Source organism: Pongo pygmaeus, chromosome 12 (genome assembly GCF_028885625.2).
Source record: "Pongo pygmaeus isolate AG05252 chromosome 12, NHGRI_mPonPyg2-v2.0_pri, whole genome shotgun sequence".
NCBI lineage: Eukaryota > Metazoa > Chordata > Mammalia > Primates > Hominidae > Pongo > Pongo pygmaeus.
In genome coordinates this window covers 106,119,136-106,142,231 of record NC_072385.2, presented here as the reverse complement: position 1 = coordinate 106,142,231, position 23,096 = coordinate 106,119,136, and the positions used below count along the sequence as shown (strand labels likewise).

At 41.1% G+C, this 23,096-nt stretch overlaps 2 protein-coding genes across 7 annotated transcripts in view; one reads left to right on the top strand and one right to left on the bottom strand.

Annotated features, from left to right (window-relative positions):
- The window catches only part of BABAM2 (BRISC and BRCA1 A complex member 2), a 544,147-nt gene that overhangs the window by 9,753 nt on the left and 511,298 nt on the right, over positions 1-23,096 (top strand). The gene's annotated exons all lie outside the window — the stretch shown is intronic.
- Positions 1-23,096, bottom strand: part of RBKS (ribokinase) — a 116,447-nt gene that overhangs the window by 33,951 nt on the left and 59,400 nt on the right. For 2 of the 6 annotated variants that reach the window (XM_054474871.2, XM_054474873.2), the window contains 2 exons: positions 17,190-17,281; positions 12,062-12,250 (listed from right to left, as the gene is read on the bottom strand). In XM_054474871.2, coding sequence (XP_054330846.1) covers positions 12,062-12,250; positions 17,190-17,281 — 281 coding nt within the window. Of the gene's footprint in view, positions 1-9,484; positions 9,603-10,607; positions 10,766-11,342; positions 11,473-12,061; positions 12,251-17,189; positions 17,282-23,096 lie in introns of all 6 variants that reach the window. The other 4 variants (XR_008500535.2, XR_008500536.2, XR_010123261.1 and 1 more) reach the window with 4 other exon arrangements.

Sequence of the window (23,096 nt, the reverse complement as noted above, 5' to 3'; positions counted from 1 at the left end):
ACCACAGGTTCACTGCCATATTATCACACCAATGTCTTAGAAGCTTAAGGAGGGTGGACAGGTGGGGCTTAGATGTAGGAAGCTAAGAGGAAGCAAAATCCTAATTGTAGATGGGTAAGCAAGCTCCCATAACCTTATACAATGCCCTCTCATGGGGCAGAGGGACTATTTCATGTCTAGGTCCACAGAATATTCTAAATCTAGATTTAGTTCTTTCTCTCTTGACTTTTTCCAAGGCTGAAACAATGGTTCCTTTTCTGTACTCTACATCCACTTCCATACCGCGCTTCTCTACTACCATATTCCTCTTTCAGTCCCTGGCCGTATTTGAGTTCTGAAGCAGGGCCAGGGGCCCAGATTCCCTCAGGGAGCCCCTAAGTGGTCAGGCGGTAGTCACATGTACACACATGTCCAGGTCTGACTGTGGGACAGTACCTTGGGAAAATGGGAGAAAACAGCCTTAGATTTGGCTCTGGTTCAATTCCTCAAAGTGAAGATGACATTTCTGGTAAGCAGTTACAATTAGATTTCTAGAGCCCTGGGTATTCAACTGATCACATGCAGGATTAAGAAAGATAATTTAAAATATTGAATTCTGCCTGATTAGCTAATAAATGAGGTGATCTGTTGATGTGGAAGTAATGTAATAGGGCTAATATTGCCCCCTGGGCATGACAGATGTCTTGTGCCTTGTCTATCCATCTCTTCTGCAATTACCTTGTCCTCTGTCCTTTCCTTACCGTCAGTGAACTTCTTTTTGTCTTCTTCATTTTTTTCTAGTCACCAGAGTCTGCAGAGTTTTACTAATATCATTTCTAAGCTTAAGAGGGCTGTTTTGGAACCTCATTTGGGTTTTCTTTATTCTATGATGCTGATTTCAGAGATGTCGTGCACTCTCTGTAACTTAGTTTTTTTGGCCTGGTCTTTGTATGACTGTAGGTAAAACAATCTAAGGATTTTTTTTTTTTTTTTTTTTTTTTTTTTGGGAAGGAGTCTCGCTCTGTCGCCCAGGCTGGAGTGCAGTGGCGTGATTTTGGCTCACTGCAAGCTCCGCCTCCCGGGTTCAGCCATTTTCCTGCCTCAGCCTCATGAGTAGCTGGGACTACAGGCACCCACCACCATGCCCAGCTAATTTTTTGTATTTTTAGTAGAGATGGAGTTTCACCATGTTAGCCAGGATGGTTTCGATCTCCTGACCTCGTGATCCACCTGCCTCGGCCTCCCAAAGTGCTGGGATTACAGGTGTGAGTCACCACACCCGGCCTAAGGAAATGGAAAACTGGGTAATTATTCTGTTTTCAAATCATTTACAGGAAGCATTTATATCTAAGATTTATTGTTTCCCTGGGCATCTTAAATGTAGAACTTAAGGAATGTAAGAAATCCAGTTGATCCCCTAGTCCCCTGAGAAAACTAAGGCTCAGGGAGGGTAAGTGACTCAACACTCAAACTAGTTACTTTCCCAGAAGGAACCAGAACTCTTTTATTATTTGCAGAGGGCCTGTTATTATATACCAAGCATTGTATTAAGCAGGGGGGTTGCCCCAAGAGAACTCTCTGAGATGGACCTTAAGGATGGGCAGGAGTTTGCCTCAACTAAAAAGCTAGTTTGTGAATGTTAAAAAAGAAGAATCACATTTTCACTAACTTTATAGTTTAGCAGTTTATAGTTTAGCTCCTACTTAAAGAAATATAATGAAAAAATGATTTGGTTATAGTCTCTGAGAGTGGTGCACCTCTCCTCCAGGTTTGATCATTCAATGATGAGAATGAATGAACAAGAGTTGTTCCAGAACCTTTGCTGTCTGGAATGGGCATGATCCTGCAACATCACTGTCCATGTGTATTAGTCCATTTTCACACTGCTATAAAGAAATACCCAAGACTGGGTAATTTATAAAGAAAGGAGGTTTAACTGACTCACAGTTCCACATGGCTGGGGAGGCCTCAGGAAACTTACAATCATGGTGGAAGGAAGCACTGTTCTCAGGGTATACATGGATTATTTCATTTAAATGAGGCTGTAGTATACTGTGCAAAGTAAGCAAGGCCTTTTCAAGATCTGGCAGCTTCTGAAGGTCTACAGAAAAGGAGCAACTATAGATGCCTATATCATGACAAGTCACAAGTAGGCACATCTTCCATGGCGGCAGGTGAGATGGAGCATGTGAAGGGAAGGGAGAAGAGCCCCTTATAAAATCATCAGATCTTGTGAGAACTCACTATCACAAGAATAGCATGGGGAAAAGTGCCCCCATAATCCAATCACTTCCCACCAGGTCCCTCCCTCAACACCTGGGGATTACAATTCAAGATGAGATTTGGGTGGGGACACAGAGCCAAACTATATCACCACATGGTCCTGCTCCTTACCATGGTAGGAAGAAGCTGGAGTTGCATCATGGTACATTGTACTAATATACAGAGCCAAGAGAATATCCATTCTGCTTAATGGTGGGTGATACAAGCTCCTGGTCTACACTACCTGGTACCCAAATGATCCATAAAGTGGTAAAGTGAACAATCAGATATATAGGGATGTACTAGTGATAACTAACACATACTAAGGGCTTACATGTGCCAGGCACTGTTCTCAGGGTATACATGGATTATTTCATTTAAATGAGGCTGCAGTGTACTGTACAAAGTAAGCAAGGCCTTTTCAAGATCTGGCCGCTTCTGAAGATCTACAGAAAAGGAGCCTGTATCATGACAAGTGACAAGGAAAGTCAGTGCTGGAATGTCAAATAAGAGAGAGTGAAGGCTAGGCAGACCGTCACCAAATCAAGAGGCAGGGTGGTGAGTGAGGTAGCAAGTACATGGGTGTTGGAGACAGACAGACAGACAGATAGGCAGACCGACCAACTTAAAATCAATCCTGGCTCTGCCAACTTACCAGCTGTAGGCCCCTGGACAGGTCATGTAACCTTTGAGAACCATAGTTGCCTCCTCCCTCAAACAGTCAAAAACCCATCTTGCAGGTTGTTCTGAGAATGTGAAGTAATGCATAGAGTCCAGCATGATGCCTGGCACAGAGTGGTGCCCAGCTTTTATTATAGCCTAAAGAATCCTCATGCCCCCAAAGAATCTAATTTCAGAGGCTAATGAACCAAGGAAATTTCAGAGGTCAGAGGTGCCTCAGAGATCAGCGACACCAGACACATCATGCTTGGATAAACAACCTGAGCCCCAAACATAAGACATCATTTGCCCAAAGCAGCACCGCTAGTTAATGGCTAAATCAGGGTTAGAACTCAGGCCATCATCTGCTCTTAGCCACTGGGACTGATGACTACAGCTAAACCAGATGCAAAAACCCTTGAGATATTTCACCAAAAAGATGATTTAGGCCAGTCCTCTTAGTTTGCTTTGGATTACTTTCTCCTTACAGAACAGCCAATTTTCTAGCATTCACTTCAGGTCACTTCTGAAGCACATTCACTTGATTCCTTGTGTGTATTAGGCTGCTAGGGCTGCTATAACAAAATACCATGGACTGAATAGCTTAAATAATAGAAATTTATTTCTCACAGTTCTGGAGGCTGGGAAGTCCAAGATCAAGGTACTGGCAAAGTAGGTTTCATTCTGAGGCCTCTTCTCTTGGCCTGTAGGTGGCCACCATCTTGCTGTGTGCTCACATGACTCTTTGTGTGCAAGCAGAGAGAGAGAGAAAAAGGGAGAGAGCGAGAGAGCGAGCTCTCTGGTGTCTTTCCTTATAAGGACACTAATCCCATCGAACCAGGACCCTACCCTTATGACCTCATTTAACCATAATTACTTTCTTTTCCTATCTCCAAATACAGTCACATTGGGGGTTAAGGCTTCAACGTATGAATTTTGGTGGGAACACAATTCAGTCCACAGCATGGTGTTACATGTTCCTCCATCTCTCATGGGCCATTCCATCCAGGACTGTTTCAAACGGGAGATGAAGTACGTGAACTACCAAATACCTAAACATGAGGCGTCACCTATTGGCTGGTCCCTTTTACAACTCCAGATAATCCATCAACTGAAGACCAAGCAATGTGGCAAAAGCCAGAGTTAAGATCACTCAAGCTATAATTAATTGTGAAACTGAGGGTTGAAGAGTTAAATGGAAATCTATAAGCAGATTCATTCATTCAGAAAACCTGAACATGAGGAAAATTTGTCTGAAGATCTGCTGTACATTTGAATGACGAACAGAAACAGTGATGCTTTGACATTTATTCTGGTATTTCCAAGAAGAAGTGTATAAAATAACATGTTTTCTGAGGAATGGCTTCTTTAAAAAGATTAAGGAAAAAAACCTGTCAAAGTATATAATAAACTAACCAGACTGAAGGAGCCTCAAGTGCCCTCAATAGGAAGGTAATAGAGATCTACGTTTTTGGCACCAGGAGTCTATCTATTCAGAGGTTATCCTACGTCAAGGGGCTCCTCGGCCCAGTTATATGAAGATTATGAACTGCTTGAGAGGTTCTTTGTGAGGATAATGCCCAGTACACCCTCAGAGAAATGATATCACCAATCTTATTTGCTAGATGTGGCTCCAAATAGCTTTCAGCCATGTCCCAAAGTCATATTTATTTCAAATTACAAAGTAATACATGAAAAATACAGGCTTATGGAAAAACTCAATTCAGTAGAGTATGGAGTAGACAGAAGACCCCCTTTATAACATCTTCTCCCCAGCCTATACCCCTTCCTATGAATAATGATCATAACAGCTGGTGAGGTATTTTCCAGATTTAAAAATATGCATTTACTTAGAGATAGCTAGAGAGTTACTTTCAAGTAAATGGCACTACATTATTATTAATATTTGCCCTTCTCCTATTGATGATTAGGAAGACACCCCTTCTCAATTTTTGGTTATTGCAAACAAAGTTGAATTAAACATTCTTGTACAAATATTTGTGTATGTGAGCATTTTTGTAGGATAGACTCTTAGAAAGAGATTTACTATTTTCTTTCTCTCTTTCTTTCTCTCCCTTCCTTCCTTCCTTCTTTCCTTCCTTCCTTCCTTCCTTCCTTCCTTCCTTCCTCTTTCTGTCTGTCTGTCTGTCTTTCTTTTTCTTGAGGCAGGGTCTTGCTATGTTGCCCAGGCTGGTCTTGAACTCTGGGCCTCAAGCAATCCTCCTGCCTCGGCCTCCCAAAGTGCTTGGATTACAGGTGTGAGCCAGCATGCTCAGCCAAGATTTGCTATTTTCAAAGGGAAAGTATATTTTAAAGATTAGTACTGTCAGCTGGGCATGATGGCTCACGCCTATAATTCCAGCACTTTGGGAGGCCAAGGCGGGTGGATCATCTGAGGTCAGGAGTTCAAGACCAGCCTGACCAACATGGTGAAACCCTGTCTCTATTAAATACAAAAAATTAGCTGGGAGTGGTGGCGCATGCCTGTAATCCCAGCTACTTGGGAGGCTGAGGCAGGCGAATCGCTTGAACTGGGGAGGCAGAGGTTGTGGTGAGCTGAGATTGCACCACTGTACTCCAGCCTGGGCAACCAGAGCAAAACTCCGTCTCAAAAAAAAAAAAAAAAAAAAAAAAAAAAGGATTAGTACTGTCAAATTTCCCCTCTGGAAACACTGTACAAATTTACATTCCCACCAGAATTACATGATTGTATAATATTTGTTTTGTGACCTATTTGGACTTAAACATTCTCAAATTTTAATTTTGGCCAAACTTATGGGCAATAAAGAGGACCTCACTGTTATTTTAATGTGTATATTCCTGACTTCTAATGAGGTTAAGCATTGTCTCATTTCTTTATTTTTTTCATATTTCTTATTCAGTGACTTGCCTATTTATATTATTCTAGGGAAATACTTGATTTTTTAAGTTGTAATTACACTGTTTTTTGTTGTAATTTTTTGTTGTAATATGTGCAATTACACATATTAATCCTATAATATTGCAAATATTCAAATTAGCTGTAAGTAGATATTCAAAAGTGTATGACTATGCATAGAAAAAAATCTGGAAGGATTTACACCAAAAGGTTAACAATTACTTTTAAGTGGATGGGTCATGGATACTTGACTTTCTTCTTTATACCTTTCTGTGTTGCTGGTCTCCTTCCCTCCTTGAACACTAAAGTATGTATTAATTTCACAAGTAAGAAAAGCCCCAATAAAGTGATTAGTGGAATAAAGGTGATAATGAAGGCTCTCAAGGCAATTCTAACAGAGGATTTCCAAAGGCACTTTGAGTAGTAGCTGTGTCAATAGAGTAAGTCTCCTAAAGTCAGGGTTTGAAGGAAACAACAGTCACTTCTTGGATAAAAAAAGTGACAGTGCAGTTCAAAATTAGCCTTATTACTTTACCTCTTCAGCACCCAAGATTTGACCATTTTTAAAACCATATTATTTTACCCACCCAGCCCTTTCTCAAGTGTTGCCAGTCAACAGTAAGGGACACCGAAACATCTTGGCTATAACAGAAGCTTCTGGACAGAAATGTGCAAAGGCTCTATTCAAGGACAAAATGGCTTCTGAGCCATAAATCCCCTCAGAAACTCAACTAATTACCACATACAAAGAAAGTATATGTTGATCAGAAAGAAGGAGATGAGAAGAAGAAGAATAGTCTGCTGGGGAAACACAGTTCAAGGAAAGTCACGGAGACTAGTACTGGCAGTACCCATGCAAGAACTGCTGAGTATTCAGTCTTCCCAGCAGGACTATGGCTAAGCAGGGAACAGGGCCTCAGGTTGCCTGGGTTGAGAAACACCTCTTGAGATCACCTCAATTCATTAGTTCTGAGTACATTTTGCAATATTAGTTTGACTTTCCACTGGTGGCAGTGACAAGGGTGGGGAGAGGAGAATGTAGTGTGGAGGAAAGGTCACACCAAGTTGGGAATGATGGCCCCTCAGATGCTAGGTTTTCAAAGATTGAACTGTCAGTCTGGATGGGGCCTAAAAGGTGGGTCCATTAACCCCATCCTTGAGACAGCCAGGATGGCTGCGGGCCAGACCCCAGGATGAGGGGAATACAAGAGGCCACCTGGGAAACCTGCGAGTAACCTGCCAGCCCCAGCAATCACCTCATCCTAAGAGAGTGCTTCCGTGCAAACTTTAACAGAAATTATCTCTACTTCTTACTGGTGCAATCCTAATTTGGAGTTAACTCTCAAGCCCTGAGTAGTTATGGGACACCCATGCAGCTGGCTGCGGCTGCCTAGCGCCTCATCAGCAACTCTGAACGCTATAGGACTCAAATGTGAAGGATAGAAAGAAAGGAGAATAAAGAATAGGAAAGATAAATTCCCTGTGCCCCTGGCTTTTGTTTGTTCTCAGCTTACTTACATACCCATGCATTATTACAGAGTGAGTGATTCTTGAGAAGACAGATGTAGCCTATGGACTAAATTCTTGAGAGTGTTATTGTAGATTCCAGGACTTAACCATTTACATAAAGAAAAGCAATTTATATGTCAAGAATTTCAGTGCTTATAAGCCAGGGATAACTAATGTTATAATATATCACAGTAGCACAATAATCCTAAAATATACCATGCTTAGGTGTGTGTCTCTGACTACGGAGTGCTTACTCAGTGCAATCCTAAATGCAAGCAGGCAAACCCCCTAACATTCAGGTTGGAAGAACAGAGGGCGGACATGCATGCTCTGTCATTTGGAGGCTGAGATTCAGATAACATATAGAAATGGGAGAAGAGACACATCTGTCATGTCTTCCAAACTAAGCTGAGGACATCTGCAGCTACTGCCACCATCTCACTCTAGTACAACGGGAAAAACAGATGTAAAAATAGAAGTGATATATTCAACTATTAACAGTGAGGCAAAACTGAATATAGCAGTCTGCAGAAGCACTGACGTAGAACGGGAAATGGCTTCTTCTAGGCAGGCTGTCTGCCTCGAGTGGACAACATGCCAACTAAAGATGTTTCCACCATCCATGTCATCCCTGACTTTTTAATAAGGGATTAGGAGGAAGAGAAAAGCAAGAAGGTTACAAACCGACTGAGAGCAAGCAATACCCTCCTGACAGAAAAGTGAAGGAGCCCATTTGTTCAGAAGAAAATGCCTCCCTGGGAGCTCCTCACCCGCCACGTGAATTATCTTCTCTTTATCAGATTTACAAAGAGGCTGCACAGCTGTGTGCAGAACAGGTAAGAATTTTAATAATGAAAGTGCTGGATGAGAGGCTGAAGACAGCATAAAAAAGATGAGGAAGATTCTAGACCCAGAAAATTACTACCCTGGTTCCTGTCAGTGTCACTGCTGCTCCACCTGGGGGATGCTGAGAGTCCATTCACGTATATTCAGCAGGGCAATTCAGTGGAGAGTCTTTATCGCGAATATCCATTCATGAATGAATGGCTTAGGCAGAGCTTTTTTGTTGTTGATTGAAATATAATTCATGCATCATAAAATTCACTCTTTAAAGGGGTATGCTTTAGTGATCTTTAGTATTACCCACAAGCTTGTCCGACCATTAGCACTGATTCCAGAACATTTTCATCACCCCAAAGAGGAATTCCATACTCATTAGTAGTCACTCTCCATCCCCTTTCAGCAACCATCAGTTGACTTCCTGTCTCTATGGATTTATAATACCTATTCTGGATATTTCATAGAAATAAAATCATAATATATGACCTCTTATGCCTGGCTTCTTTTACTCAGTAGTATGTTTTCAAGGTGCATCCATGTCATAGCATGAATCAGTACTTCATTCCTTTTAAAAAAGAATTATTTAATAATTCACCTATTTTAACATAAATAACTCAGTGCATTTAGTATTGTCACAATGTTGTACAATCACCAACCTCTTATCTAGTTTCAAAACATTTCCATTACTCTAAAGTAAAACTCCTTACCTATTAGGCAGTTTCTCCCCATTCCTCCTCCCCCTAGTCCCTGGCAACCACCCATCTATGCTCTGTATCTATGGATTGATCTATTCTGAGTATTTCATTTAAATGGAATCATATAGTATGTAACACTTTGTGTCTGGCTTCTTTCACTTAGCATAATGCTTTGGAGGTTCATCCATGTTGTTGTATGTATCAGTATTCTTTTTAATGGCTGAATAATATTCCATTGTATGGATAGACCACAATTTGTTTATCCATCATCTGCAGATAAACATTGGGTTCTTTCCAATTTTTGGCTATTATGAATAATGCTGCTATGAACATTCACATACAAGTTTTTGTGGACACATGTAAGGTTTAAGTATAAATGCCCAATCCCTCTCCATTCCCATTTTCATGAGGCAAATACTTCAAATTCTTTTAGTGGTTTCTTCTGGTAATTATCTGATGTTTCTGGCAGTACACTTATACTGCTTTTAGAAAACCAGTTTTAGGATTGGGCATGGTGGCTCATTGCCTATAATCCCAGGACTCTAGGAGGCTGAGGTGGGTGGATTGCTTGAGCCCAGAAGTTTGAGACCATCTTGGGCAATGTGGCCAAACCCTATCTCTACTAAAAATATAAAAATTAGCCAGCCATGGTGGCGTGTACCTGTAGTCCCAGACACTTGGGAGACTGAGGCAGGAGGCTCACCTGACCCTGGGAGGCAGAGGTTGCAGTGAGCCAAGATGGAGCCACTGCACTCCGGCCTAGGCAACAGAGTGAGAACCTGTCTCAAAAAAAAAAAAAAAAAAAAAAAAAGTCAATTTTAGATATTATCTCTTGAGTTCCAATTTTGGAAGATGAGCATTTAGTTTTCTTATGTCCCCCCATGTGCAAATGCACACTCACTTTATCCTCCCATCTTCACAATATTATTCTAATCTCCATTTCTGGTTAAATCTAGAATTAGCATTTACATTGTTATGACTATGCATTTATAGCATTTATAGCCACGTCATGTACAAAGATTATATTCACTTAATCATACTTTTTACCCTTAGGTTCTATTTGACCTAGAAGGGAAAATTTGCTTTACTTAAACATTTTCCTCAGTTTCCTATGTACCAATTAATAGTTCATCTTCAAATTCTGCAAGAAAATGAAAAATCTCTACATATATTAAAACACACTGGACATTCTACTGTTTTCTTGTCAGCATCCACTTCCCTATCCTCTGATAAGAGTGATTTGTATCTGAAACCAGGGACAGGGACATGACATGAGGCACAGTGTGGGCAGGGAGTGGACCCACCTGAGCTCATAGCCCACTATGAGGAAGGCAGAGCTGACAGGGAGGGAGCCAGTGAGCAAGTGACCTGACTTGCCTGGATGACACCGTTCAGCCTCTGCATTCTGCCATATCTTTACACTTTGCAATTATATGCACCAAATAAATCCTTTTTCCTGCATAAGCCTGAGTTGTGCTTCTGGTGCTTACAACCCAAAGGGGTAGTAACTAACATGGACACTGAGAATAGGGGCTAAGCCACTTCTGTGCATCCATGTAGGTCTTTGAGGAACCCTCATTTCACTCTTAGCAGGAGATGCATAGAGTCTTTTCACTTTAGGTCAGGACTTAAAGTAGTGTTAGTCTAATGGAGGATCGATTTCAGAACTAAGGATCCCCTCAAATTCAGGTTCTTGTCCTTGACAAAACAGAAAATAAACTAATAGTTTCAGAAATGACTAAATATGAAGAGAATAGCAACACTAAGCATACTTTATCAAATACCTGGTAAAGCACATTTTGAAAGGCAACCAGGATGTTAATTTCATGTCACATAACCATTTCTTGCACTTGAATATTTTTCAAAGTATAGTCACATCCAAAACTTCATCAGATCCCCTCAGCCTTCTTTTTTCATAATGACCCACATTTTAAAGTCGCTTCTAAGTACAAAAACAAACCAAAACATATTTTATGAATAATTATCTATTAGTTTCTTCTAAATAAAAACCCTAAAATGTTTATTCTTCCTCAAGTCTAGTTTACTTACTTTTCTAGTCAGCTCTCCTGAATTCTGTTTTTCTTCTTTTTTTTTGAGATGGAGTCTCGCTCTGTCGCCAGGCTAGAGTGCAGTGGTGCAATCTTGGCTCACTGCAACCTCCGCCTCCCAGGTTCAAGTGATTTTCCTGCCTCAGCCTCCCAAGTAGCTGGGACTACAGGTGTGCACCACAATGCCCAGCTAAGTTTTGTATCTTTAGTAGAGATGGGGTTTCACCATGTTGGCCACGAGGTTCTCAATCTCTTGACCTCATGATCCGCCCACCTCAGCCTCCCAAAGTGCTGGGATTACAGGTGTGAAGTGGCACCCGGCAAGCTCTTCTGAATTCTAACTATAAACAAATAATTTGTGTTTCCCTAGCTTTAGGGGAACCATGAGTCTTTTTTCTAACTTGTTTCCTTTTCATTGCTACTCTGTAGCCATGGCTTGTTCACTTAGCACACTTGTCGTTAGCACAGTACCTTACACAAAAAATGTCTGTGTGGAGTCCATATGCCTAGTTTCGATTCTCCAGCTCTGTTACCTACCAGCAATGTGATCCTGTACAAATTTCTTCTTCTGTAAAATGGAAATAATACCTGTCTCATAGAACTGTTTAAAGATTAAATGAAAAAAAAAAAAGATTAAATGAGATGTATGCAAAAGAGACACAGCAAGCATGCAGTAAATGTTAGCTGCTAGAATTTGTTGGTTAAAAGAATGATCTCTGCTAACCAGTGCTCCTTGCTGTTCATTTCACTTGAGAAGCTTGTAAGACACAGCTACTTGTTCACTGTCTAGAATCTAAGCCCCACGAGGGCAGAGACTTTGCCTTATTTATTGCTATATCCCCAGCAACTATCATATGACTGGGACATAATAGGTATTCCACAAATCCCTATTTGTTGATGAATGACTGAATAAATGAATGAATATAGGTAACACAGGTATAATTTTACTGCTATTCTGATTTTATGAATGAGGAAACTACGTCTCAGAGAGGTCAAGTTGCTTGCATAAAGTCCCACAGAGAGTTACAGAGGGATTAAAATACAGTTCCCCTGCCTGGTTGTTCTTCTCTTTTACCATATCACTTACTAGGCCTTTATTTCATTATCCAAAAATTCAGGTACAGCATGTAATTAGTTACTAAGTAACAATTTTCAAAGGCTAAACATGATTCTTAAATTTTAAAACTTACCGTGGTATCCACAGCCTTGACTTTCTCTGTGGGAATGTGCTTTGGTTCAGGTTCTGTCTGTGACAGCACCACACATCCCTCAGCCCCTAAGGTAATGATTACCACCTGGCAGCCCCTTTTCAAGAGCACTAATGCAGCCTCCCCAGCATCTGCAGCGCTGCCCACAGTGAGGCCAGTTAAAATCTCAGCCTGGAATACACAAAAGTCAACAGAAACAGTGGTGAAAATAAGTAACCTGAATCCACTTCCAGATTTTTTTTTTCTAGAAAATGTCTCCCTTCTTTTTTATAACAACCAATGCAATGGGAACCTTAATAGATACTGGTACAGGAAAATAAATAAAGCAATAACAGTGACGACAAAAACCATCAATGAAAGACATTCTCGGGACAACTGGGGAAATTTGAATGTGGCTTGGATATTAGACGATAGCATGGAATTACTGACAATCTTCCTAGGTGTGATAATGGTATTGTGGTTCCTCTTAGGAGATGTATGCCAAAGTATTTGGGGTGAGGTACCATGTTGTCTGCAAATTATTCTCAAAAACAAAATACTTTTTTTTCACTTACTTTTCAACAAAAACAAAACTAAATACATACAGGGAAGAGGAAAAGCAAATACAGCAAAATGTTAGCAAATGTTTAGGTGAAATGTAGAGTGTTCATTCAGCTTTTCTGCACATATAATAATTTAACATAGAGTTAGGGGCAACAAAGAGAAGTCTACCAAAAAAAAAAAAAAAAAAAAAGGAAGGTTGGAGGGGAGGCAGGAAAGGAGAAAGGAAAGGGCCACTGCCAATAATTTTAGCATAAATTGCACCTGTAAGTTTGGCACCTAAGGACATAATTCTTCCAAGCCTCTCTTGGGCCATAACGCCTCTTCTCAAATTTCCAGTTTTTGCTTTCCATGTTTGCAGACTACTCATTTCTTTTGTTTGTTTTTGCCAGAGAAGATGGATGCAGATTAGGAGAGGTAGTGAGAGGTAGCAGAAAAAGCAATGCCCTGGCATTCAGGAGGCCTCTCCTACTCACTCAGTCTGTGACCTTCCCCACATCAATTACAATCTGTAAAATCAGGGGGCTTTCAACAAGATCCATATTTTTCTCCCAATTTCTCTTTCAATATACTATTTTTTCATTCCATTCTAATGTTTATTTTTCTACTGAGTGATTTAAAAACATTTCCATGACTATTTAGGTTTTCAAGACTTCTAATTGGTTGTTTTTCATATTCACATGTTGTTGCTTCGATTCTGTTTTCCTTTCACAAAATTTTTTCTTCTTTCATAATGAATGTTAATCTTAATTATACTATTTAAAGTATTTTTTGCATTGTTTATTTATTTAGAGATAGTATCTTGCTCTATTACTCCAGCTGGAGTGCTGTGGCATGATCATAGCTCACTACAGCCTCAAACTCTTGAGCTCAAGCAATCCTTTTGCCTCAGCCTCCCAAATACTGGGACTCCAGGCATGTACCACCACATACAGCTAATCTTTTATTTCTGTAGAGACAGGATGAAGTCTCATTATGTTCTGCAGGCTGGTCTCAAACTCCTGGGTTCATGTGATTCAACTGCTTTGGCCTCCCAAAGTGCTGGGATTACAGGTATGAGTCACCATGCCTGGCTGAATTTTATTATATGAATTTCATCTTGGGCAAATTCATCTGTAGGTTGTTGATTGTGTTGGGTGAATTTTGTAGCATTATGTTTTTCATTTGCAGGCTCACTTTACTTACTGTGAGTTGGAAAGCTATCACACATCAGCTCCCACCTGGTTGATCCCTGCTTTTCAGTGTTTTTTTTTTTTTTTTTTTTGAGGCAAGAGTCTCACTCTGTCACCCAGGCTGAAGTACAGTGGGGAGATCTCGGCTCACTGCAACCTGTGCCTCCCAGGTTCACACGATTCTCCTGCTTCAGCCTCTTGAGTAGCTGGGACTACAGGTGCATGCCACCACACCTGGCTAATTTTTGTATTTTTAGTAGAGATGGGTTTTCACCATGTTGGCCAGGATGGTCTCAATCTCCTGACCTCATGATCCACCCGCCTTGGCCTCCCAAAGTGCTGGGATTACAGGCGTGAGCCACCGTGCCCAGCCCTCAGTGGTTTTACAGTAGCTTCCCCCAGGTACACAAGAGTCTCTAAACCAAAACCAGGTATTATATTGGCAATAGGGAGTTCTTGCTCTGCTGTTTCTGGGGCTACTGCCAGTTCAGTCACTAAGTCAGTGGTTGGCTTGGTTTACTTCTTGGTCAGAGGCTGTGTCTCTGTCCTGCTAACTCCTCAGGTTGGGAGCCTTAAATATGCTTCAGGCAGCAGGGGTAGCAGGTTCCTCCACCTTTTACGGTTAGCAGGGGAGCCACAGCCTAGCATGTATGGTTTCCATCTGTGGGCTCGGCTCCAGTCCGCTATAAATGGCACACTTTTAGTGTCCATGACCCACAGCGAGTGAACTTCCTACCACTTCTGCCTGTTTCTGGGTCTAAGGTACAGCCAGCATATCAAGGGCTGAATGCTCTGTGAGGGCTGTTCCATTTCTGATCTGTGGAGTTATTTATCTTGTTTTAGAGCTTGTAAGTATCTTTTCATTGTGTCCATTAGTATTTACATATCAGTAGTTTGTGTTTGGAGCAGAGTAAGTATCATAAGCATGAATTTACATTATTGCTGTGATTAGAGTTCATCTATAAGAACATTAAGCTTTTTTTTTTTTTTTCTGTAGCCCAGGCTGGAGTGCAGTGGTGCGATCTTGGCTCACTGCAACCTCCACCTCCCAGGTCCTGGTTCAAGCAATTCTCCTGCCTCAGCCTCCTGAGTAGCTGGGCTTACAGGCACGTGCCACCATGCCCAGCTAATTTTTGTATTTTTAGTAGAGACGGGGTTTCACCATGTTGGCCAGGCTGGTCTTGAACTCCTGACCTCATGATCTGCCCGCCTCGGCCTCCCAAAGTGCTGGGATTACAGGCGTGAGCCACCGCGCCTGGCTCCAGAACATTAAGCTTCTAATGTTTTTCTTTCTTCCATTAAGTTTCTGAGACCAATTTCCTTAAAGACCAGAGTTCTTTCATTTATTTATTTCATAAGCATTTACTAAGTGCCAGCTATGTGCAGGTACAGTGTAGCAGATGTTATTTTCCAAAGATAACTGTATTAACCTATATCATATCACACATCCTGGTTTTACACTGTGCCAATGACAATCTTCTAGTAAGGGGTGGGGTACTAGGGTGGACCTTCCTGCTTAAATCAATAGAATGAGTCAGAAGTGATGCCGTGTTACTTCCGAAGCCAACTCATAAAAGCCAACATGGCTTCTGTCAGTGTCTCCTTCTCTCAGGAAGCTGGATCTTGAAACCCAGCTACTATATTATGAGGAAGCCCAAGTCACACGTAGAGGCCATGTTTACGTGTTCTGGCCAACAACCTCATTATGCCCCCAGCTGAAAGCCAGCATCAACTGTCAAGCATGTGAGTGAAGAAAACTTCCAGCTCTCAGCTTTTGCGTCTTCCAACTGAAGCCCCGGGCATCGTGCAGGAGAGTCAAACGATGCTATCCCCTATGTGAATTCCTGACATGCAAAAACTGGGAGTGACAATAAATAATTATTGCTGTGGTAAGCCACTACATTTTGGAGGTATTTTATTATGCAGCAATAGATAACTATATACACAGGGATAGCCATCAGGGATACAACAGTGAATAAGACAGATGTCTCTGACCTCATGGAACTTGTAATTTAATGGAGAAGACAGAAGAATTGAATAAGTAATTTGAGCTGTGATGAACATTTGAGGAATAAATAGAGTGCTCTTCAAGTATCTAGCAGGAAAATTTAGGCCAGTTTGGCAGTTGAGGGTACTCTAACCTCTTATTGTGAAATGGTCGCTATTTCCCACAATTCCTTCTTCCTAGCATGGTGGTTGCTCAAAAATATTGCATAACTTATTGTGGTTTGTTAAAATTAGTTTCTTTGTAGCAGTCTTCTTTCTTGTTTCCTCTATGTTTTGAGAGATGAAATTATCAAGAAAGCAGGTCAAGAAATCCTAGAAGCCTTCATTCAGTCTTTAAACCAAATGGAAAATTAGGCTGGGTACAATGGCTCATGCTTGTAATCCCACTACTTTGGGAGGTTGAGGCAGGAGGATTGATTTAGCCCAGGAGTTCGAGATTAGCCTAGGCAATATGGTGAAATCCCATCTCTACACAAAATAAAAAAATTAGCCAAGCGTGGTGGTCCCAGCTACTTGGGAGGTTGAGGTGGGAGGATTGCTTAAACCTGGGAGGTGGAGGCTGCAGTGAGCCATGATGACACCGCTGCATTCCAACCTGGGTGAAACAGTGAGTTCCTGTCTCAAAAACAAGAAGTGGAAATTTAACTATTATGGTTCATTAATTTCTTTCTCTCCATGTTGCATTTACCAGTGTGTATACCTGCATCCCACTGACGGGCGAGAGCTCTGTTCTAATGCTGTCTGGCTTATAAAATGGGAGAAATACTGAAATTTTCTTCCTGACAATATTTAAGAAAGGGTGGTACAATATCCTTTCTTATTGTACCAGTTGATAGATAGTCTGTTCAGATGATATATCATGACACAGGGTCTTCACTACAGAATGTAGCAGATCCTCCAGGAGTTGTATACTAATTAGGGTTGGCAGACAAAATACAGGAAGCTCAGTTAAATTTGAATTTAAGACAAATGACAGGTAATTTTACAGTATAAATTTGTTAGGTATGTTATTTATTATCTATCTGAAATTTAAATTTAACTGGGCATCCTGCATTTTTACTTGCTAAACCTGGCAACTTTAATGTAGTCCTCAGAATGAAATAATTAGAAAAGAAAACAAAACACCAACAGTGTGAGGGCAAGGAAAGGACTAAAATTAACTGAGGTTTGATAAGTGCCAGAATATGGAAGTGACTCAGAGAGTCCTTCTTTTTCCCCCTAGGATTTACTAATTTCCTTTTCTCCACACCCCAGTAAACTGAAAAAATCCGTTTTCACCATGCCTGAGAATTCACGTCATCAAATTGATGTGGTTAGTTCTGCCCCTTTGCTTTATCCACTTGTACAAACTTTTGGTTTCTCATAGAATGAGCAAAGCAATTCACCCTTACCTCACTTTCATTGCAGCAGAACACATCTGAGAGGGTGTAGAACCGGGGATCCAGGTCAGCAATGGCAGGGGCTGGATTGAACAAGGTTTTCACTACAAAGGAATGGAAAAGGGGGTTATTATTAGTTTTCATTTTTAACACGGTGCATTTACAGACATTCAGTAGGGAAAATCCCCAAGTTCGTTTTTGTCTTCATCTGGTTAAATATCCACTTAGTTACGGATGTAGAGAAAAGTCTGAAATCTCAATCTCCACGACAGCTGGGTACCAATTCCCTATTTCCATTTTCTCTACTTTGTACTTTACAACATTTCAGCTTCCAGGGAAAAGAGCAATATTACAGTCAACATGATTACAGAGTTAAGGCAAAGGCAACAAGAACATTGGAGAAAAGTAAAAATGCTGTGGCATGAAAGGGCATGTGTGAATGTGAACAGGCTGGTGGACATTTTTGTGGGTTACTTTAAGTGCTTGGTTTCAAGGCTAGTTCATAAACCCATTTTCCAGGGAAGAAAAAGAGATGATAGAAAATAAACAATGAAAGGTTCAGAATTTTAAGCAGGAAGCTCACGTGCATATGCATATTTTGTACACCTATGTATGCCTCCCAAATATATCACAATTACTCCTGCAAACATATGCACTTACACAAAAGCTTACATTCTTGGCTTCTGTGAGCAAGCTGGGAATATTAAAAAAAAGATTGAGAAAGGAGGAGGAATTCAATCAGAGGCTGGTGCTAGCTCAGACGGAGAGGCTACAAGAGAAGGATAGATGGGAATAGCAGACACAGGGAAATGAGAATATCATGGCCATTTTTCAGAGGGAGGAAAGTGAGGCTCAGAAAGATGAGGTCCTATGTCTCAGGTCATACACTCGGACACAATTAAGGTGGACCCCTACTCAGGGTCCTCTGGCTTTAAGTTCAAGGTTTGGTCCACTCTAAAAAAAGTGGCCTCTCTAGGCCAGGACTCTGTCCGCACCAACACATACCTCAATGCCAATTCACAATATTTTAAAACACCCTTTGGTTTGGGACTTTGTAAATGTAGATATATATATTTCAAGCCTTTAGAAATTACATTCATAGGAAGCTCCTTCTTTGTCAAAGCACTTATTCACTTGAGTACTAGATTGGTTAGTCTTCTTTTTCTCAACCCAGGTCCACTGACTTGTGTGTTAAGGTAGTCTCATTTGACTATAGACCCATAGTGTAAAAATCTCTAGCTGCAGTTCTCAGAGACTTCAAGAACAGTGGTTTGCAAACTTAGTTGCATATCAGCATCACTAGGAAAGCTTGTTAAAATGCATAATTTCTAGGACCGACCTCAAACCCACTGAATCAGAATCTCTGGGGGTAAGATCAGGGAATCTGCATGTTCACAAGTTCTCCAGGAGGCTCTCACATAGCAAGCTTGGCACTAATGCATTCCACATTCTTGGGGAGATGCTAATCAGCACATGGCTAATGGAAACTGTCTACTACTTCAGCCTGGTGAGGACATCTAGTCTACTTCTGCACCTTGCTTGGTCTTACCTAGCATTTTGATTCAGTCAGTGGGTCTTGTCCAGTATAGGCTAACACTATTCCCACATTTTTGTTATTTCAGAATCCAGAATGTCCACCCACAGAAATTCTATGGTATATTTTTGGCTGCTCAGATTTTTGTATAGAGTTATTGTGTAGCTTAAATTAGAAAACGGATGTAAAAGCCCAGTGTAAAATCTAACCTGCTGTACAAATGTAAAGGATTATTACTGTTATTATATTGTCCTTTACAGATAGCCCAACACCCCCACCTGTCCACCCATCTCTTCTGCCTTCTGCTGGAGTTTGTAGCCTGGCAACAGTCTCTCTCATTGGTTCTCTCACTTCTGAGAGGTCTTAGAGATGTCAATTATACATAAAGGCTCTCACTGTCCAGTATTCTAACACACTCACTTAAACTTTTTAGGTTTTCAGAACAATATACTGTTCCCAGTTTTCCTCAAGCATTAAATGGAAACAACTGCTCACCTAGTGTAATCCACAAATCTACATTCATCAGCATTTGAGCACAGATTAGAGCAAGCTACAAGTGTGGAACAACACGGTAGAGCCATTCTTAAAAGATCAATTTTTTCCCTCAAAAGATGCATGGTCCTGTAATTCCTTTTCTAAACCCATCCTACAGAAATCCATAAGCATGCAAAGATGATATACAATGTTGTTTGTACAGCTCTGTTTGCAATAGAAAACACAAAAAGAAACCTACACATTTATTAAAGGGGATTGGTTTAAAAAATTATGACATAGGCTGGGCTTGGTAGCTCATGTCTGTAATCCCAGCAATTTGGGAAGCTGAGGTGGGTGGATCAACTGAGGTCAGGAGTTTGAGACCAGCCTGACCAACATGGTGAAACTCTGTCTTCACTAAAAGTACAAAAATTAGCCGGGCATGGTGGTGCGTGCCTGTAATCTCAGCTACTCCAGAGGCTGGGGCAGGAGAATCGCTTGAACCCGGGAGGCGGAGGCTGCAGTGAGCCGAGATCGCATCATTGCACTCCAGCCTTGGCAACAAGAGTGAAACTCCGTCTCAAAAAAAAAAAAAAAGAATTATGACATGTCTGACATAAATCACTACAGCTGTTAAAAAGAGTAAAGTAGATCTCCGTTTGTCAAAGAAAGATTTCTATAATTTATTTATAAGTGAACAAGGCAGTTTTGTACTACCCACCCACCCCACCCCCCCTTTTTTGAGATGGCTCTGTCACCCAGGCTGGAGTATAGTGGCGCAATCTTGGCTCACTGCAACCTCCACCTCCCAGACTCAAGTGATCCTCCCACCTCAGCCTCCCAAGTAGCTGGGACTAATGTGCCCATCACCATGCCTGGGCAATTTTTTTTTTTTTTGGTAGAGATGAGGTTTTGCCATGTTGCCTAGGCTGTTCTTGAATTCCTGGGCTCAAGCAATCCTCACACCTTGGCCTCCCAAAATGCTAAGATTACAGGTGTGAGCCACCATGCCTGGCCTACCTTCCCTTTTTAATAGAACAAATAACAAGCACACATAACTATATGTGTATTTACATTTATACACTTACATAGAAGAAAAAAATGTCGGAGAGGTTTCTCACTAAACTAATGAGCCATTAGTTATAAAAAGCTGATGGGACTAAATTTGACTACAGGTTAAGTGCTGTATGCAGTAAAGACATCACTCTTAAAACACATAGTATCTGGCCGGGCACGGTGGCTCATGCCTGTAATCCCAGCACTTTGGGAGGTTGAGGGGGGCCGATCAAAAAGTCAAGAGATCGAGGCCATCCTGGCCAACATGGTGAAACCCCGTCTCTACTAAAAATACAAAAATTAGCCAGGTGTGGTGGCACGCGCCTGTAGTCCCAGCTACTTGGGAGGCTGAGGCAGGACAATCGCTTGAACCTGGGAGATGGAGGGTGTGGTGAGCCGAGATCACACCATTGCACTCCAGCCTGGTGACAGAGTGAGATTCTGTCTCAAAAAAAAAAAAAAAAAAAAAAATAATAATAGTATCTTACATCAAAAAATAGGTATACTATAAATGAAATGATATAACATCTGGGTTTTGCTTCAACATAATCCAAGGTGGCAGTGTGGCGTAGGGAACCATGAGGCAGGATACAGATAAAACAAGATTGGCCATGTACGACAAAAACAAGCAATGGGGAAAAGACTCCCTATTCAATAAATGATGCTGGAATACCTGGCTAGCCATAGGCAGAAGAATGAAACTAGACCCTTATCTTTCACCATATACAAAAATTAACTCAAGATGGATTAAATATTTTAAATGTAAGACCTCAAACTATAAAAATCCTAGAAGAAAGCTTAGAAAATACCCTTTTTGACACTGGCATTGGCAAAGAATTTTTGGCTAAGTCCCCCAAAGCAACTGTAACAAAAACAAAAATTAACAAGTGGGACTTAATTAAACTAAATAGCTTCTGCATAGCAAAAGAAATGGTCAATAGAGTAAACAGAAAACCTATAGAATGGGAGAAAATATTTGCAAACTATGCATCTGACAAAGGTCTAATATGCAGAATCTATAAGGAACTTACATAAATCAACAAGCAAAAAACAACTCCATTAAAAAATGGGCAAAGGACATGAACAGACATTTCTCAAAAGAAGACACACGAGTGGGCCAACAAACATATGAAAAACTACTCATCATTTCACTTATCATCAGAGAAATGCAAATCAAACTATAATGAGATACCATCTCACACTAGTCAAAACAGCTATTATTAAAAAGTCAAGGGCTAGCTGAGGTGGCTCACACCTGTAATCCCAGCACTTTGGGAGGCTGAGGTGGGCAGATCACGAGGATCGGGAGATTGAGACCATCCTGGCTAACACGGTGAAACCCTGTCTCTACTAAAAATACAAAAATATTCATGTTCTCACTCATAGGTGGGAATTGAACAATGAGAACACATGGGCACAGGAAGGGGAACATCACACACTGGGGACTGTTGTGGGGTGGGGGGAGTGGGGAGGGATAGCATTAGGAGATATACCTAATGCTAAATGACGAGTTAATGGGTGCAGCATACCAGCATGGCACATGTATACATATGTAACAAACCTGCATGTCGTGCACATTTACCCTAAAACTTAAAGTATAAAAAAAAAAAAAATTAGCTGGGCATGGTGGCAGGTGCCTGTAGTCCCAGCTACTCGGGAGGCTGAGGCAGGAGAATGGCGTGAATCTGGGAGGTGGAGCTTGCAGTCAGCCAAGATCGTGCCACTGCACTCCAGCCTGGGCGATAGAACGAGACTCCGTCTCAAAAAAAAAAAAAAAAAGTCTAAACACAACAGATGCTGGTGAGGCTGCAGAGAGAAGGAAACACTTATACACTGTTGGCAGGAATGTAACTTAGTGCAGTCATGTAGAAAGCAGTTTGGAGATTGACTCTCAAAGAACTTAAAATAGAGCGACCATTTGACCCAGCAATCCTATGCCTGGGTACACACCCAAAGGAAAACAGATCATTATACCTAAAGGAAACATGTACTTGTATGTTTATCATCATGCTAGTCACAATAGCAAAGACATGGAATCAACCTAGATGCCCATCAATGGTGGACTGGATAAAGAAAATGTGGTACATATATACCATGGAATACTATATAGCCATAAAAAAGAATGAAATAATGTCCTTGGCAGCAACATGGATGGAGCTGGAGGCCATAATCCTAATCAAATTAAAATAGGAACAGAAAACCAAATACCACATGTATTCACTTATAAGTGGGAGCTAAATATCGAGTACGCATGGACAGAAAGATGGGAACAACAGACACTACAGAGTACTGGAGCAGGGAGGGGCACAGGTTGAAAAGCTACCTATTGGGTACCATGCTCCCTACCTGGGCGCAATACTCCCATGTAACAAATCTGCATATGAAGGCCTGGTGCGGTGGCTCATGCCTGTAATCCCAGTACTTTGGGAAGTTGAGGCAGGTGGATCACCTGAGGTAAGGAGTTCAAGACCAGCCTGGCCAACATGATGAAGCCCCATCTCTATTAAAACTACAAAAATTAGCTGGGTGTGGTGGTGCATGCTTGTAATCCCAGCTACTTGGGAGGCTGAGGCATAAGAATCACTTGAATCTGGGAGGTGGAGGCTGCAGTGAGCCGAGATCATGCCACTGCACTCCAGCCTGGGCGGGCAGAGTGAGACTCTATCTCAAACAAACAAAAACAAAACAAAAACAAGTCTGCACATGTACCCCCCTGTGTCTAAAATAAAAGATGGAATTTAAAAGTAGAAAAAAAGACTGGCCACATGTTGGTAACTGTTGAAGCTAAATGATAGTATATATAGGTTTACCATACTATTCTCTGTATGTCTATATATATTTGAAATTTTTCACAA